This window comes from Eurosta solidaginis, chromosome 4 (genome assembly GCF_040869045.1).
Source record: "Eurosta solidaginis isolate ZX-2024a chromosome 4, ASM4086904v1, whole genome shotgun sequence".
NCBI lineage: Eukaryota > Metazoa > Arthropoda > Insecta > Diptera > Tephritidae > Eurosta > Eurosta solidaginis.
In genome coordinates, this window is record NC_090322.1 from 204,643,662 (window position 1) to 204,663,958 (window position 20,297).

Below are 20,297 nucleotides of genomic sequence, written 5' to 3' on the forward strand. Positions count from 1 at the left end.
GATTGTGATATGCGCTCTCGCAAATCAATTCCAAACATATATACAAATGCTCACACCACCAACAGACGTTTAACATTCTTATCTGTATGTACATTATATGCAGACGCCCGCTAACAGCTCTCATAACAAGACAGAAGGTGCTCGCACATATCCATCAAAATTGATTAGTAACATTGCTTCGCTCAGTTATCATCTCTCCAGAGCTCTGTAGTTTTTTTACTTCTTTTGTTTTTATGGATATTTTTTACGCTTTCTTGTATGTATTTCACATTTTTTAAGCTTTATTGTTTGTTTTTCATCTGTAAAGTTTTAAACCTGGGACTAGCAGGTACCAGTGTTGCCATTTTGGTGCTTTTGGAGCCAGACTTAGCCCTATTTTCCTGCGTTTAGCTCCAAAAATTCCGGTTTAGCCCCTAGCTCTTTTTTAGGCCCTCTTTAAAATGTTTGCACTTTTTTGGCTCCAAATCTATTTCGGTAATACGTATAGTGAAATTTGTAAAGCGTTTTATGTGTTTTTCGCATTTTATTTTATTCGTTTCGTTATGTATGATGTGGCAACTCGGTACTCAACAACTTTAATCGATAAACTGTGTCATGAGGTTGTACATTTGCTTTCCAGCTTGTGCAAAAGCATAGCACAGATTATAATAAATTTTCGTCTCCCGTACCTTATTTTAATTATACCGTACGAATTAAAAAAGAAGATAAACTTATAGACGGATTCATTGAAAGAATTATACCTAATACATGTCGCGACTTCATAATTAAATTAATAGAGCAGTTAAGGCAACGCTTACGCACAATATAGAAAATAGATTTCTGCTCGATTGAAAACACATTGAGAATTGTAAAACATCAAATGTTTTCATATTTCACAAATAAAAAAAAAAAAACAGGTATAGCACTGATGAAATAACGAGATTACAAATGCAGTGGAAAAATATCTATCTCCAAAATTGGAAAAATGTGACTTCAACTTTAAGTTTTTTTCCAAAAGCTTGTCGATTTTGTGCTTACATTTCTTGTGCTGCCACTAAATAATGCTGAAGTTGAAAGAACGTTTTCAAACATGAGTTTGAATAAAACCAAACACAGAAACAAAATGAATTTAATGGTCTTAAACGTCTCAATAAATGCTATCATGAATAAAACCAAACACAGAAACAAAATGAATTTAATGGTCTTAAACGTCTCAATAAATGCTATCATGACTTTGAAATAAACAACGATCTATTAAAATTAATGAACACAAAAATTATTTATGAGTGTAGCGATAATAATAATTCATCTTCAGAGGACGAAAGCATAGATTTTGAAGACTAAGGCCTTTCATACATATTCGTCCCAACATAAACTTGAATATTGCACACGTGTATTTTAACGGTGATTCGTACACTCGTAGAACGTTAAAAATTGAATAAAAAAATTGGAAAAAATTTAAATTAAATTTCATCGGCCAACATTTTGGCAAGGCGTATTTTTGGCGAACCTATAGACGTGCCGTCATCGCAGCAGTGTGAAAAATACTGCTCACTTTTTAACGATACCTTACCGCCAAATTGCAAAACAACAGTTAAAAAAATTTTAGCTTACTGTACCTTTTTTATAACTTTGTTCAAGTTTGATTTGAAATAAATGTGAAAACTACATTGAAAAATATACATATACTTTTAGCTCTTTTGCAACGGAAAATTTTCTTGCGGAAATTTAGCTCTTTCTAACCCATTTTTTCTAGTGCCAAATTTTTTAGTGAGACTTTTTCACTAATAGTGTTATGAAAATTTAGCCAACTATGTAACTCAGCTTGAGCCTATCAGACCAAATTAGTTAAATCTAGGTCTTATTCGGCCTAGCATAGCCTTATCAAGTTTTCTTAATATGTACCCACGTACATACATTGTTTAATAAAAATTATTCTGTCTACAAATCTGTGTTTGTATTTGTATTCTCAATCCGAAACCGAAACAGATTACAAAAATGATACCGGAAAGTTATTTGAATCAGTTTCATACCTTGATCAAAAGTATTCCAGCTATCAACTCGAGCTTTAATATGACTCATGCTCAAATATTTATATTGAGTGTTTGTTATATATGTAAGTCCAACATTCAGTCGAAGTTACCCAAATGCATTTTTATGCTTCGGAAAACTATTCCGCGCCCACCTACATGGTATGTGAGCGCAGCGATAGATATTCAGTAAAGTCAGCTTTCATAGAACTCCAAATAAAATTCTTGAAATTTTCTCGAACTTTTGTATTTTACCGAAACGATTTTTTTGCCAATTTCACACAGAGGCTTAATGAAATAATTAGTCAAGTTTTCTTCATTAAAGCGCCAATTGAACGCAATCTTCTATTCAAAATACAAATTCTTCGAATTTCATTGTTAAACTTTAATTTAAAGTTTGCTATCACAGCCTTTGTTTCGTTTGTTGAGCATCCTTGATATTAATCTATAGTCGGTCTATTAAGAATGATACCGAACCACATTTTTCGATATCTTTCCCAATTTTTTTGAACGTTTTAGCAGTAAAATTAAGAATTATATGTAAAAAAAAAACAAATCCTTTTTTTTTGATATTATGTTTTCTCTTTTTATACTTTATAGAAAAAGTAAACAGCAGCAACCCTTGCCATGTTTGTCGTCATCGCCCGGCGGCGACGATAGAAATCAATCTTTTATCGCAAAATTAGGTCGAGTAAATTTCGCTCTTCGCTTACATTGTTGACACGTTCGGGTATGTAATTAATTACGGAGCTTCTTTTCATTGTGTTTACTAGACTGGGTCGGATGTATGAACCGATATCGCGCCATCGATATTTTTTTTTTTTCAAAAAAAACGTTGTAAAAACGTTGGCGATAACAGTTTTTTGAAAAAAAAATTATTTTTTGGGTTTTGGTCTAAAAATTGACCCTTTCGCCATTTTTTTCGCAGGCTCGAAAATTATTTTTTTGGGTATGCGGAGTGGAACTTTTTCTTTGAAGCCGAAATCCTATCGAAAAATCGATGGCGCGATATCGGCTAACTTTCGTCCATACAAATCGACCCGACCCAGTGTTTACAGCTTTATATTTTAATTTTTAGGCCTTAACAAATGTTCGTTAATGAAGCAAGTGAAAAGGAAAAAACTAATTATTTCATTAAACGAAAATGCGACCTTTTAAGTTTATATGTGAAATTAGATTGGTTCGTATTAGAGGTTTACGCCGATCACTTTATCGGCGGCGGCGGCGTAGGCGGCGCGCCGGCGTTCTTACTTTAAAAGCTTGATTTTTCTATTTAAAAAAATTATATTTAGGAAAGGTTTTGTTTAATGTATTTAAGGAAATCAATGTGGATGTCATTGCGTAACTCATGGGTGAAAATCGTATAATCCTCGGCGCATCTATATAATTAAACTTTTACAAGGACCCTGGATAAAATTTTTAAAATGTAGACCAAAGATTGCAGACGTTTGTGTTCACAACATTGGTTTCAATAGTATTCGGTAAATAAAATTTAGAATGACAGTCTACGGATTTTAAGTTGAAAGATGTTAACTACTGTTTTCCGGCCTAACGATATAGGAGCTCATTATGGATGACCGCGTAGCTTCAGTTTTCAAACAAGTTCGACTGTCCACTACGTTAGGGTAGTATCACACATGGTCATTAGTTCCACTGTCTTGGGAAAGCTTTTGCTTCACCACTTTGAATGTTCTTGCGAAGGACAAAGCCTCACCTGGTAGATATATGTGGCTACGTATTCACAATTCTAAAAGGAGCCGTAACGTGTAGGTGATATTTAAACTTGGTTGATAGGCTATAATTTTTTTTTTTTTTTTTTTTATGATAGGTTATAATCAATGTGATTAACTCCAAGGGACTAGTTTTGAATAGGGCCGCCAACTTTAGGAAATGTCAAACCGGGAGACTTGGGTGTTGAAGGATGAAGTGTGAAAATCAAAATTAACATTTCAGACGCTATTGTATAGTTTCGCAAATAAACAACAGATGTTTGAATGCAAGACTTACTGATTTTTCAAACCCTTCTCATAAGTACATATGTATATCCTCAACTTAAGTATGAGGTAAGAATAATTTCAAAGGAGTGCTTATGCCCCTAGAACCTACTAAAGGATTTTGCATGACTGATTACTTATTCTTCCAGCTAATCGCAATATAATTATTTTTTTTTTAAATCGGCACTTTTTTGGGTGATTTCCTTTATTTAACAACTTGAGGACAATTTGAAAACATGTTCGCCTTGGGTCATTTTATTTGAATTCATTGCTCATTATTAATTTTTTGAAAAAAAAAAATATGCAAAGTGATCATAAAAATGTATTATATAACTTTTCTTTTAGTGCTTTGGTTTAATAACTTGGTGAATTGGGTGATGCAAAGTCCGTGTTAAGCTGACATCGAAAGCGCCTGTTTTTTTAAATAACTTTTGAACAGTTAGAAAGAGTTAAATTTCGCAATTAGTTTCGACCATATCCGACCAATTTTCGACATGAACAATAAATGGCCTAAACAGTCTTAAACGAGTAGAAAATATAGTAACGCGCCGGACGCCGCGCCGCCACGCCGATATTTTTGACATTCGGCGGCGGCGGCGGCGTTTATCGGCGGCGTATATCTCTAGTTCGTATGGTTTCATTACAAAAACTGCGAAATTTTCTCTCAAAATATAGAAAATTAATAAGAATTTAGCTCTCTATTATTTGATAAAAAAACATATGTATACAAATTGTCCACGTAAAAGAATTTTCATGAAAACAAAAGATTTAAAAAGTGGAGTCCACCCACCCAGGCTTGATACTTGAAATGAAGCTTTTTGAAAGTCATTATGAAATTCTTTCTAATCAGTGCTCGTTAAATTGTCAAAACAATATTACTAGTTTATGTATCACTACGTAAAATAATTAACAGTTTGAACTCTTCTTTACGATCCCCACCGTCTTTACATCCAACAGTCAAAAAAAGCAAATACATACACAGCTTGCCACATACATTGCACTTAACACCTACAAAAATCATTATAATGTATGTATTTACCCAGTCGGCACCATCAATTGTTAACCACAAGCCGAAACGAAAGTGGCAAATATACTACAACAGCGTGAGAAACACATCCCACAACCGCAAATCTGACTTTAACGATTTAATCCAATTTTTCAAATTGACTGTCTGTGGCATTCGCATTGCTCTACATTTCATCAAAGAAATATACTAAAACAAGCAGGTATACATAAAAAAAATTAAGTGGGGAGCGGAAAATAATGTAAAAACAAGTTGAACCGGAAAAAACACGAACACGTGCGAGTTAACGATTAAATTTAAGAGAACTCAATTGCGCTGTGAAAGAGTGGAAACATAAAATTTAACACGGTCCACAACATTTTACAAAATAACTGAAAATGAAACAGGGAACACATCAAACAAAGAAAAGCAGGCGTCAAACATGTATGCTCTTCAACGCCTACTTTAACAGAAGCAACGTAACAAAATAAAAAATAGAATAAAACTAGAACAGTAATCAGTGGTAAATACGAAACGGAAGTCACTCAGGTAAAAACACTCACTCTCTCTGCTGTTGATGTTGTTCTTGCTGCTGGTGCTCCTGCCACTGTTGTTGTTAACAGTTTACGATTACGTTTATTCACAGTCGTTGCGGTTAGCGTTGTTGTATTGATGAATTGTTGTGCCGGCATACTCGTACTCATGCAGCGACGCTTACCGCGTGACGTTGCATTGGTTGACTTTGAATTCGTAGTTATCAAATTTGCATTGGAACGTTGAAGTTGTAATTGTTGTTGTTTCTGTTCTGCTACGACTGCTGCCGCTACTACCATTTCAGTTAACATAGGCTGTACTGTAGTTGTGTTTGATGTATTTCGTAAAAATGTGAAAGTACCAGCAACGCTGCCGCTACTACTGCTACCACCAGGGATAATACCCGTGCCGATACCGATAAAGCCCGACCCAGCGGGCAACATAGGCGCACAATTAGACGACATGCAAGGCAATGCAACGAAAATGCAACAATAAATACATACGCTTTTATTTTACGTACATATTAACACTATCTACTATTGTTGCTGCTGTTGCATCAGTTTGTAGAGCGTGCGCCAGAGAGATGAAGCGAAATCAGCTGTTTGCTAATAGGCACAAAAAACGAACCAACCGGCACGAAACAGCTGCTTGTTTTGTTGGTGTTAGTCAACTACTACACGACTGCACTCCGCAAGAAAAAAATGTAAGCACACAGATATGCTGTTTTTTTTTGTATGTTTTGTAAACAAACGAGTGCGCAATCACTCGGCATATAAGAGTGAGTTCACCCAGCAGACAAAACAAGCAAATATACTCTTCGTTTTTGTGTTTTGATTCTTGTTATGTATTGTTTATTTTTGACATTTTTCTTTATTTATTCGTTGCCATGTTTGTTTACAGCTGTTCCGAGTTTTTATTGCTGTTTAACTTTGTTTAGGTATTAGTATTTAAGATAAATTTTTAACACTGCACATAGACTCGTTTTTCCGACAAGTTTTTTTGCTCTTTTCTATGCTTTTGTTTTGTTGTTTCTTTTTTACTGTTTTATAAATTATTCACTATACACACAAAATACAAGCGCCACATTGCGTATATCGCCGCTGGTGTGTTGTTGATTTGTTGGGGCACACGAAGATGACTGACCAGAGCATTCAAATCAAACGAAATAATTGGCTCTGCAATGTTGGTATTTCTTAGTTTAATTGTTTGTGCTTTATACGAATTGATTCATACAGCCATATAAATATATATATTTAGGTATGTACAACAACACTACGTTATATTAGCGAATTTTTCGTTTCATGTTCTATTTTGTTCAATTTTATTCGATTCCTCAATGGAGCGCTCAAGTAAATGAGCGAAAACGAAGTGGAGGTGGCAACCAAATTGAGATGCTGACTTCCAAATAAATATTTTTTATTTATGTATTTTTTCCTTTTAATGTTTGGCGCATGAGAGCAAATAATAGCATTAAATTGCGTTCCATATAAATCCAACCGACGACATTTTTGCCATCATCATATTGTGATAGGTACTACGTATGTGATAGCAAACGAAGTTATTGGAATGTTTAGCTGTGGCTGACTAAAGGGCCCATTACTCATACATACTTAGCATAGACTTGACTTGACTTGAGAACTGTCACTTACAGTTCTGTTAAATGAAGATTGCATGTTACTGATTACTCAAAACTTAGCAACACTTAACTTGACTTAGAAGTCTGTTGAATTTTGATTTTCTATGTAAGTTCTAAGTGACGTTTACATTTTGAGATGCCATTTGTTTGTTTCCATTTCAGTTTCGACATTTTATCATACAAATTGACATTTACTAATTGTTTTAAACAATTTTTACACTCATAAATTAATTGTAGTACTCAAAATTAACTTTGTTTAAAAACCACCACTTTTTGTAACAAATATCTCACAATAAAATGACAGCTGGAAAACTGCTGATTATGATGCCAGATTGTATGCGCTAAGTAGAGTATAATCGTGGCTAATTTGCCAAATTTACGCCAAGTCAAGCCAAGTATCAGTAATGGGCCCTTAAGTATAGATATTAATACATAATTAGGGTATTTTAAAAAATAAATGTTTTTCGTCGGAACCGCACACAAAATCTTTGTTCAAATGCCAAGGTAGAGAAACTTTGATTTCTCACATCTTAACTCGTATAGGTTAGGATGTCCCTGCAAACATCGTTGGATCATGCGGCCCACTTGTGTCATACTGGATTACTCCATGGATTACTCTGAGATAATGCTAAGCTGGAGTGTATGGTCCAGTCCTAGGACAACACAATGTGAATTGTACCATATTTTTTGTATGAATTGTGGTTAATTTTGGACAACTCGCTTGGTCCATGCATGCATAGAGTACTCGCGATTTTTGCAGGGGTACTACCTATATACATACATAAATATATGACGGGATATGTTATTGCAACGGGAAAATCTGTCGAAATATTGTTGTAAGGAGTTTAACACTTTAACAAAAAAGCTGGGATATGTATAACGTTAGTTTAATTCAAAAAGGCTCTAACCAAAACATAACCACAGATTTTGGTATGATACATATATTAAAGTTTACTCTTAGTAAAATTTTTTAAATGTTAGAACCAATAAATACGGAGTTATGCAACTTGGTGTTGTGGTAGCGTGTTGCACCTACAACACCGAAGATAAATGCGCGAGCAAAGAAACTTCAAAAATTCAGAAACAAGTTTTTTCAATTAGAAACAAGTTTTTCTAAGCGGGGCCACCCCTTGGCAGTGATTTGAAAAGCTTTTCAGTGAAAAGTTGCAGATGCCGCTCGGAGTTGGCGTAAAATATGTAGGTCCCGTCTCGCCAATCTGTAGGAAAAATTAAAAGAGCACGAAGCAAATTGGAAAAGAAGCTCAGTCTAAATTCTCTTCGGACGTACATCGCGCCTTGCATTTGCTTATTTATTTATTTTAATCTTTGCTTAGTATAGCGGTGCAAAAGTTAATCAAAAGCACAATTTACTTTATCTGATTTTTTATAAAAAAAAAAAAAATATTTAATAAAATAACAAGGCCCCTTTTACAGAACGTCAAGTTATCTTTTGAACTCAGAAGCTGTAATTATTTGCGGGCAGTTTAGTCAAGTGTGTTTTTTTTTTTTCAAATATCTTATTTTCACACTGGTGTTATCGGAAATAAAAAAAATATGACAGTTGCGGTTAATGGCTCGTACTAAATTTAATCGATAACACTGCTAAATTATGACTAACAGTTAACTAATAACTGGTTTGTGTTAATACGATAGGTCAGGATAGACCTAATTCTAAAGAGAACTAGAAATATAATAAGCTCTCAAATGGAAAATTCAAGTATTTACTCTGTAATATTTGGCACTCAAGCTCCTCTAACCGCACTAAAGAGCACATAAAGTGTCTTTTTGCATTCTCGCAGATCCATATTTATAAAATTTTAAATTTTCTTACGATAAATAAATACTTTTGTTCCTTAATTTTTGATTTGTTAATTGTGTTTGATAAGATATTCCGGTTGTTTGAAATTCCGTGGAAATGTTTGAAGCATTTTTCAATGGTGCTTTTTTAGACTTTCAAAGTTGCACAACACTAGTCATCAGGTTGATTATTGTTCTAGCGCGTTGAATTCAAACCGCTGATATCAATCTATTGTTGCCTCCCATATGATTCCATATTGAAATATTTTGGCATCTAAACAAGACTTAAAGTGTGGTTCCAAAGAAAGAAAAAAACAAAGCATATTTTTTAAACGCTCTAACGGACATATTCAAGTAATAAGCTCAGGAAAAATAATAACACCCTGTTATGAATTAGACAAACTTGAGATAATTTATGTAACTTCTTTCAAACGTTGTGACCAGGAGATCTTCATATAAAACATGTAATTTTCAAGACACTACTCATCAGGTGTCTGTTTCATAAGTATGCGAAAGGTGACCATTGTCGTTTTTTCTTAAAAGTTACACGGGAGAAATCTATTGCCGACAGTTTTGTTGTTTCAAACAAACCCATACGCAATTACTACTTTGAAAATGGACACTGACAAAATCGACAATTGGAGGACAATGACGCTGACAAAGTTCGGTTTAACAAAATTGTCGTGACAAAACTTAATAGCTCTGTCGGAACAGATTCTCGGAGAAACAAGTTTTTCAAAAAGCTTTCACTCTTCCGTCGAAAAACTGTTCATTTTCGACAGCATGACACCCAGACGCAGGATGGCGAATGCGACAGAGGTAATTAGGTATATATTTGCTTTTGGCAAGAGATATTTGCAATAGAAGTTGAAAAATTGCATGTGGCTGTTGTAGTTTGCATGATTTTTTTGTCATTATATTAAGAATGTCATGCTGTCTTAACCTTCGTTAGACACACCTTTTTTTTACGTAAACGACATACTGGGGTAAGTTTCACCCCAATTCATTAACATGTTTCCACAAACAGAGTTAAAGTTTTTATTTCCATTTTTTTTTCTTTGTAAGAATTTAGATAAAATAAATCTAAAATGAATTGTTTAATTTAATTAATTGAAGGACACCAAATAATATAATAACATACTTGGTTTTTATTGACTAAAGAAGATTTCTATCAGAAATAGGTTTTGCGTTCTAAAGAAAAAAACAATATCAGGAAACTATCTTGGACTTCAAAAAACTATGTAATTTGGCGCAAAATAAATAAGTAAATATACGAAAGAATAGCGAACTCATAAAAATTAGTAAGTTTACTTAGCTTAGCTAAACACTCTAACAAGTAAGACAATTTGAAGTTATAAAATGTATTCAATCTTCTCCCGCGCATTGGTAGCAGGCTTCATCTAATATGCGTAGACTCTAAGCGCTCTTTTAACGCTCATATAACAAACGTTCCACCTCGATTTCGTTTAGAGGACGACTTCTAGACCACATTGCCATTATTGATCTAAAATAAAATCTTTCCTTATAAAAATGGAATTGAAAAAGGATAAAAATTCACCTTATGGAAAAAAGTACGCGAACTACACACTGTGGTAAATTTCACCCACTCACATGTTTAGATCTAAATAAATTTGGTGCTCAACAACTTTTGACGACTAACTGCCTGAATTCGAAGAGTAATAGCTCCGACACATAAGCAGTTTTTCATGTAGATGAGTTTAACACATGCTTATGCATTATGAGTAGATTGCACGTATTTTTATGGAGAATGGTAGAATGAGCGAGACTGGCGCCATCTGATATTGAAAAGTAGCCAACTCCCCAATTTTGTTCCAAGCAAATCATAAGAAGAAGAATTTGACATTTGCTTTTGCTAAGAGTGTTAGCACACTTTGCAAGTGAAATTATGTTTCCCACTGGTTGGTAAATTTTCTAACATTTTTCACAATTAAAAAACTGCAATATAACAATACGAATACGACACAAAATATGTTAGCAAATATTTTTGTTGTATAGGGAGAATGTTTACGACAGTGCTTCGCGAAATTTTGTATGTGAGTGGACAAGGCGTAATAAATTTCAATTGCCAAGTCTGAAGTTCCTTCATATTTTCAAATGCAACATCTTGGTTGATTGTGGCGATGTTATTGGAATGCATAAGCTTGTGTTGAACGCATCTATATGAAAAATGTCATTGTGTCACCGCCTTAAAATCTGAGTTGCTAAAATACAGCTAACGGTATATTTCCAGATGTTAAAAATAAGCAAACAACAACCCAGCAAACATTTTGTGGGGTGACTCACAACCCAGTGTGTCTACAGAAGGTTAAAGATTTACCGAAAAACTAGAAATTTAAATTTGAAACGATCAATTTCCATTTAAATATTGTATCACTTGTGTGCGGTGGTATTATTTACACTGGCACTGTTTTCTTACGGTGCAGTTTTTTTTTATGCTTTAACTACATATGTAAATATACATATGTACATATATGGGGTGTTATGCCCTAATAACGATATCAATCAGCTTATTTTACTCACGCTCTCCATCACTCACATTCCCGAATGCATACACATTTTTTTTCACTCGTCTGTTTTTCTTTCACTCGTTCAGCTGTTATCTCGCCTATCTCTATTTAGTGATGACTTTGGTTTGCACTATTCGTTTAAATTTTTTATCAAAAAATAATAATAAAAAAACAACATTCACTATTTCTTCTAGTTTACTTTTCACCCATGCGAGTACATTTGAAGTATCTATTTTTTAATTTCACTGCATACACACATGCATATATTAAATTTAACATATAAATAACCTCTTTTCATCTCACATTAACGGCTTGTAATTTGCTGCTGTTTACGACTTGCCGTAAATTATTTGATTTTCACTTAAATCTTTTTTATTCCTTTATGTTTTTTCTCTTTTATTTTGTCATTGTTTTCAATTTTCTTTGCTAAATATTTTGAACGATTATCTGAATGATTTTAAACACGTCACGATGAACGCTCTGTGCTAACGAAACTGACAGATACAAACGCAGTCAAGATACTCGGGTACCTTTGCTTATGCTTGCTTTGTTGTGCTTTTGGTTCTTCTTTTTTTTCAATTGGTTGCGTTGCGCTGTGCGTCGCTGTTGTTTGTATGATTATACATTGTCTCAATATCTTGCACTTAGTAACTGCACATACAAGAATACAAACTTACATTCATACATACATTATCAACTGTATGGTATAATACACATGTATGTATGCATATATAACAAAGTAATTGGCAGTTTAACAGTCTGCTTATATGACACGACGATCGACGTAAAGTCTGTTGTCGTTGACGACAAGGCGTACCAAGGTGAAATTAGCAAAACGTACTCGTTGACTGGCGCACAATAAACGACCGACCATAGCGAAAATAATCAACTAACCGACTGAACTTAAAAATGTTTGCTTTGTTTGGGTTAGTTTAGAGAATGTGCTGCTATAGAATGGCTACAATGAAATAGGCGCTGAAGTCGATATAAGCACCGGCGTTGACGTTGACGTCGTTATTGCAGCTGCTACATATTCATATTCGACTTGGAATGATCTGAGTTATTTGCCGAATATTTATATAAAAAATTTATGTATTTATTAACGGATGTTTGTTCTTATTTTCGTTGTCATTGTACATAGTATGTACATCTGCATGAACATACATATATGTGTAAACATACATACATATATGAAGCCGAGCACAAAATTAGATTACTTGTATAGGCATCTATAGATACATACATAAATTTTTACTACATCAGTACTACATGTATGTATGTAGATATCGCTATTGAATGTTATTCATACAAAGGCTGCCAACATTCCGGATATCCCCTGGAGGCACCGGAATTTGAGCTTGCCTGTGCGAGATCCGGGTTACTAACGATACTATTCGGGTGCGCGTATCAAATGAACAAAAAAATTGTATTGCTAATACCAAAAAAAAATGTATTGCTAATTCTTCACTTTAGATCACAACTGCAAAAACTCGTCAAAAAATATTGGGAAAGGTTTGAAAAGACGCGCTTTGGACCCAGGACAACGAATCCGAAAGCGGAAATTGAAAATTTTATACTGTCCAGAGATTAACTGCAAATATCTGGCAATTTTCATGTGGTTGTTGTACACAGGAAAAAATTGTTGTGTACAAAAGGATTTTGCACGGATTTAATTTGGATCACACCCCATTGGTGGACCGGTCAGGGTAAATTTTTATAAGCGCGGCCGAAGACCGCTAACGCAGGAAGATGTTTTGCGCAAATATTACTATTCGTTTGACACCACTCCCAATATTTTTGTACGAGTTTTAGCAGTTGTGAGCTAAAGTAAAGAATTACCAAGGTATTTTACTCGAAAATTCGTTAGTCGATATTTTTATACTCAGCGTGCTTTGCACCCAGAGTATATTAACTTTGATTGGATAACGGCTGGTTGTACAGGTATAATGGAATCGAGATAGATATAGACTTCCATATATCAAAATCATCAGTGTCGAAAAAAAAATTGATTGAGCTATGTCCGTCCGTCTGTCCGTTAACACGATAACTTGAGTAAATATTGAGATACGTATCTTCACCAAATTTGGTACACGAGCTTATCTGGACCCAGAATAGATTGGTATTGAAAATGAGCGAAATCGGATGATAATCACGCCCACTTATTATACATATATATAACATTATGGAAAACACATAAAACTTGATTATTTAGAAAATAATACACCTAGAATGTTGAAATTTCACGTGTGGACTGATATTGAGACTTTGAAATTTGAAGAAAAAATTTTTTTTTTAAATAGGCGTGGGGCCCACTTGTGATAAAATCAATTTTACAAATATTATTAATCATAAATCAAAAATCGTTAAACCTATCGTAACAAAATCCGACAAGGATTTACTATAAGGAATGCTTTGAAGAAAAATTTACGAAATCCGTTAAGGACCACGCCCACTTTTATATAGAAGATTTTTAAAGGGTCGTGGACGAATAAAATAAGCTATATCTTTGCAAAAAAGAGCTTTATATCAATGGTATTTCATTTCCCCAAGTGGATTTATAACAATAAATAGGAAAAACTTCAAATTTAAAAAATGGGCGTGGCACCGCCCCTTTTATGCCTAACCAATTTTCTATGTTTCGGGAGCCATAACTCGAAGAAAATTTAACGAATCGTAATAAAATTGGGTACACAGATTTTCCTTATAGCAGAAAGTATGTCTAGTAAAAATGGACGGGATCGGTTAAAGACCACTGCAACTTAAATATAAAACAAGTTTAAAAGGGTCGTAGACTAGAACAATAAGCTACAACCTAGCAAAAAATAGTTTTGAATCAATGATATTTCATTTATCAAGTTTCATTGTAAGAGGAAATGGGAGACATTTTTTTAAACGGGCGGTGCCACGTGTTATGTAGAAAAGTTATTTATCTGAAATGAAATGTACAATTGAAGCTTACGCTGAGTATATAATGTTCGGTACACCCGAACTTAGACATCTTTATTTGTTTTTATATGTATAAGTGCGGCCGCCGCGGTGGGTTGGTAGAATACTCCGCCTACCACACCGAAGGTGTTGGGTTCAATTCGTATTGGCAGCTTAATGGAAAATCACTTCAATCTCGGCTGCGGATTCCCGATGCTCTAGCTGTAATAATATTCTACATCTGTAATCGAATTTACATACATCCGAAACCTACTTCAATCACACAGTGGAAATACATACACCCTAATACTTTTTTAACTGGATCACTTAAGCGATGTTGGCCATTTCGTAACAAGTAACACTAGCCATCCCTGTTTCGCGATAACTGGTGTCAATTGGGAGTACCAATAGGTGTCAAGTCTTCACCCACCTGCCTCTCCCAGCTCAGTGACGGTCTCTTCCTTCCTCTGCTTCCAAATGGCGGTGTTAATTGAAATACTTTCTCGACCTTATCGCCTTCCTCCATCCGCATGACATAGCCAGAGAAGGTTTTAGATTTGTATTCATTGCACTATCTTCATATCTGCGTTAAGCTCATAGAGCACATCATTATACCTCCTTAGATACTCGGCGTCGGCATCACGGACCGGACCATAGATACATCTTCAGGAGAACTTTTTTTTTTCGAGCACTTCAATAGTCATCGCATATTCTTTCGCCACCATCCATGATACCGAGCCATCCATCAGGACCAGTGTTGCCAGGTTAGCCTTTTCGAGGCTAGATTTAGCCTTTTGTTTTTACCTTTAGCCTCGAAATTTTGGGTTTAGCTTCGTGACTTTTTTCTAGCCTTTTTTACTCCGAATGTATATTTAATAATTTCTAAAATAAAATAATTTCAATAGTTCCTGTGAACACCTAATACCTAATAATATGAGTTCTCTACAAAAGATTAATTCTTTTTCTGCTGAAAATTCGTTGAAAGTTTCAAAGCCAGATGTATTTTCTTACTTTGAAAAAGAGAAGTGTAGTTATACTTCAAGTCAAATAGCATTAATAGAGCTGCAGTGGCGAAAACTTATAACTATACAATGGAAAAATGTACACTCCACCATGGAATTTTGGTCGGAAGTACGAGAACATAAAAATGCATTAAACGAACCTCCTTTTTTAGAACTTGTCTAATTCATATTTAGTTTTTTAGTATTACCACTCAGTAACGCGGAGGTTGAAAGAATTTTTAGTGGCATGAAAATTCTGAAAACTAAATTAAGGAACAAACTAAAAATTAAAATGTTTAATGCGCTGCTTAATATTAGATGCTCGTTAAAACGCCTTTCTAAATGTTGTAATGATTTTGAAATTACCGATGATCTCATATCTGTGGTAAATAGCGAAACTTTATACGCAGACCTAAGCTCTTCTGATTCTTCAGACGGGGAATATTTTATATAAATAATTAGTTTGTAATATTTTTTTTTATATACACATATGCAATCATATAAAGTAATTCCATGTGCTAGTCAAGGAAAATGTGCCTGATATGTTTTCAAACAAGAAGTTATGTTTATAAGTTTTTATTTTCAAATGTTTAAACTAAAATATACAAAAAATTTTATGAATTAACCAAAAAAATTTCTGGCCTTTTTTAGCTGCTTTTTTTTCTAAATTTAGCTTTTTCTAACCTTTTTTTTGCCAATCTAGCTTCTTTTTTTTCATCACCTGGCAACACTGATCAGGACAGGTATGATAAACGATTTTTAGAGCGTGATTTTTATTCGTCGAGAGACGACAGTACTTTTCGATTGCCCACTCTGTATAAAGAAGCACTTGTTAGCAAGAGCTATTTTCAATTCGCTCTTAAAGGTGGTTCACAGAGTCAACAGTAATGTGAATGACAGCAAGTACTTCGAGTTGTTCTCATTTACTTCAAGACCAACTGTTTGCCTCTTTATCGAATCCAGATCTATGGCGCGTATGTTAGGGCATACGCCAGCAATTGTGCACTCTTATAGTAGATTGTACCATCGTGGTTTAGTTTGATTAAAGATATATTGCATAAATTTTAGCACGATTGGAGACGGCTATGGGGTGTCACACAGGGTTCAGTTAGACTCAAAAGAAAGTTGTTTTTTATCTAATACATAAAATTGAGAATACAATAACCAAAGGTAAGTAAAACATGTAACTTTTGGTCTTGATGCAGATGGGTAAGTGTTTGAAGCGGTGCGACTAGAAATATCGTTCGTTTAATTTTTGAAGACTACCTTAATGTACATACATATGTACACTCATTTATTGTTAAGCTGTTAATTACATATATACATGTGTGCTTATAATTATGTACCTAAATTCGAACATTATACATATCTACATCAGTATGGAGGCACATATCTACATACATATGTATATTAGAGTGGGTCAAATTCTATGGATGGATTTTTTCTATCAGGATGATTCTAAGAAAAATTTTTGAAGACACCATAGCTGTAAGTCCAATTTCAAGGTCCCGACTTTTGCAAAATAGATATTTTGCCACATGAATTTATGGTTTGGCCAAAAAATCTTCATAGCTTTTGATAGAATTATAGGAAAAATATCATATTGGGCTTAGTTTAAAGGTATTTTACGTACATTTCAGAATCTGTATTAATATCTAGTGTTTTTGAATTTTAGTAGAGATATCAGGCTTATATTATGAGAAATTAGCCTAAAATGAACTTTTAACTACTATATTATCATTTTGAACAAATTTCTTATGAAAGAATGTTTTTTTCTTTACAGCTAAAATAAGTTCAGAATATTTCCAAGAACTTTCATTTAGAAAGTTTTTCTTTTTTCGAATTCGTTTTAGAAGAAAAAAAATTTTCAAAAAAAAAACCTATATTTTGAAGTAATAAGCAAAAAAAAACACAATTTTTATAATTTTAATGTGATTTATTTAAAAAATAATTTGTTACTTAGAATTGACCATTTTAACGTATTTTTCAAAATAAAAGTAATGTTATGTTATTTTTTAAAATCTTTTTTTTTTTAACTCTAGCAGTTTATATTATTAGAATTTATGTGCCAATGTATTTCAATGTAAAATACTATAATTCTGTTGTATACGGCAGTGTATTTTTATCAAAGTTTATTCTTTGGACACGATACCTACCACGTAATTTACTTAATATTGTATTGAAAAAAATTTGACCCGCTCTAATATATATATATACATATATACATCCGTAGGCACTCGTTAGTTTTTTGTCTTTGCCTTTAATAAATGTGTATTATTATAAGAGCTTTGGCGACTGAAAACCGGTTAACGTGCATTTGGCAAACTTAATTTATGTTTGTATGTTTATCTACACGTGTACATATGTACCTATATACATGTGAAGATACATATATACATTAGTTTATAACCACTTTTCTTGTAGTATTTACTCGCCATCACCTTCTTTCTGCTCTGATTTAAAATCATATGCGTTTGCTAAATCTTAACCTTTAGGAGAAGCGATTACATAGCAAAATAATAAAATCATAGGATTATTATTCCAGTTAAGATGAGGAGTAAAATTTATATGCGCAATGTAAACGGCATACAACTTTTTAAACAAAAAATTAAATAATCACATCGCATGAAGTTCGAATCAGTGCCTCGAATCGTACACCCAGGGTACGGGTACGAATACTCTGTCGCTTTCTTTGCTCCTACCACCCACCTTATGACGTAAATTTCCGCACACATTAGCTCGCTGCTAAGCCACAAAACTACATAGTGCACTTTCTTATACCAAAAAAAAACCAACTTTGCCACACCTTGCACTGCTTCTCCCACCATCCATATGTATATTTATTACAAGTCCGTGCATCCGTATACTGCAGTTCTCATGAACATGGAAACATCAGGCGAAAAATTCGTTCTATCTTCTCGCATGCAAACCATTGCAAGAATATAGTAGCAAAATGTAGTTGCCTGTCAATTAGGATTGCCATCTTAGTTTTTCTTCTGGTTTTGTTCTTTCTATGAATGTGCTAACGTGGGTATACTTATGAATATTGCAGATCTATTTTTAGTATTTGCCGGTTGAATTAAAAATAGTATTTTTGTCCTAATATCTTTAGCAAATGATAATCGCTACCACGCTTACCCACCAACTGTGCTAATTACGACGGAATCAGCCTGTTTAGTAGCGCATTTAAGGTTCTATCTAGGGTATTATGTCAAAGACTGAAGCCCAAAGTCAACGAAGTGATTGCTGTCTGAATTTAAGTTCCTTACAAAGTTAGCTCTGCCAAATGGTATTGAGCAAAACCACCAACTCCGTAAGGATTGTTAAGAACCTCTCTGTTGTTGTATTAACCACAAAGGCACTCCCCGAAGGTTTTGGGGAGTGCTATCGATGTTGATGGTCCTTTGCCGGATATACATAGATCCGGTACGTTCGGGAAACAAAGCAAATATTAAACCATTAAACCTACTAGGCCATCCCGCCCCACCCCTAGCTCCATGAGGAACTTGGGGTCGCCAGAGCCTCACCTGCTAAATATGTGTATGATACATTCATATTTGTAACAGGATTCCCCTCGCGTAGATGAGGTTGACAATTGGGTTGCGGAAGCTTTGAAGGTATAAAGCTTTGTATTGCGCATATCAACCACTTGAATCCCCTTGAAGAACCTCTCTCTCCGAGCCATACGAAACCAAACGAGACTTCAGGAAGATAATTCTAGCAGCAGAACTAAACCGTGACGGCACAGTCTACTATAAGAGCGACTGCTGAAAATATTTGTATTATTAGCCTTATCAAACGCACCGTGAGCCCTGCTTTCTCTGGATTAGATAAAGAGGTAAAAAAGTGGGTCCTACCGTAAATGAGGACAAGACGGAGTACTTGTTGACATGCAAGAAGGAATAGGGATTCGCGACTGTGAAGACCTTCGTATATCTGGAAACGAGCATTAACTGCGAAAACAATGTCAGCTAAGAACTCAAACGGAGAATAATTTTGGTCAATAAGTGCTACTTAGGCCGGAGTAGGCAATTGAAAAGTAAAGTCCGCTTTCGACGAACAAAAAACACGCTTTATAAGTCGCTCATACTTGTCCTGATGTATGGCCTGTATAGGCCTGTATATTATGTATGGACGGTGTGGAGAGAAGATGAGATGGCTCTTTTAGTGTTCGAAAGAAAGTTTTCCGGAATATTTATGGACCTCTCATTGATGCGGCCACTGTGGTGTGATGGTAACGTGCTCCGCCTACCACACCGTATGCCCTGGGTTCGCACCCCGGGCAAAGCAACATCAAAATTTTAGAAATAAGGTTTTTCAATCAGAAGAAAATTTTTCTAAGCGGGGTCGCCCCTCGGCAGTGTTTGGCAAGCGCTCCGGGTGTATTTCTGCATTGAAAAGCTATCAGTGAAAACTCATCTGCCTTCCAGATGCCGTTCGGAGTCGGCATAAAACATGTAGGTCCCGTTCGGCCAATTTGTAGGGAAAATCAAGAGGAGCACGACGCAAATTGGAAGAGAAGCTCGGCCTTAGATCTCTTCGGAGGTTATCGCGCCTTACATTTATAATTGATGCAGAGGGCGGGTATCGACGGTGGTATAATGATGAGCTTCACACAGATATGAAGATAAAACAGCGAGTAAAAGTCCAAAGGTTTCGCTGGCTAGGTCATGTTATATGTATGGACGAAGACGCTCCCGCCAAGATAGAATTTCAATGCAGTTCGGAAGCAGTGGAAGAGGAGACCTCCACTCAGTTGGCGGAGGCAGGTGGTGGAACACTTGACCTCCAGTGGTGCTCCGAATTGGCGTTAGTTTTCGCAAAACAGGGATAGCCGGCGTGACTTGTTACGAAATCACTGATGGTTGAG

General features: G+C 34.8%; 1 protein-coding gene across 1 annotated transcript in view; it reads right to left on the reverse strand.

Moving 5' to 3' along the window:
• Tlk (Tousled-like kinase) overlaps positions 1-12,152 on the reverse strand; it is a 33,574-nt gene extending 21,422 nt beyond the window's left edge. Inside the window, exons 1-2 of the mRNA XM_067784639.1 lie at positions 11,515-12,152; positions 5,570-7,074 (exon numbers count right to left, since the gene is read on the reverse strand). Coding sequence (XP_067640740.1) covers positions 5,570-6,004 — 435 coding nt within the window. The 5' untranslated portion in view covers positions 6,005-7,074; positions 11,515-12,152. The remainder of the gene's footprint in view (positions 1-5,569; positions 7,075-11,514) is intronic.
• Positions 12,153-20,297: the final 8,145 nt, after the last annotated feature.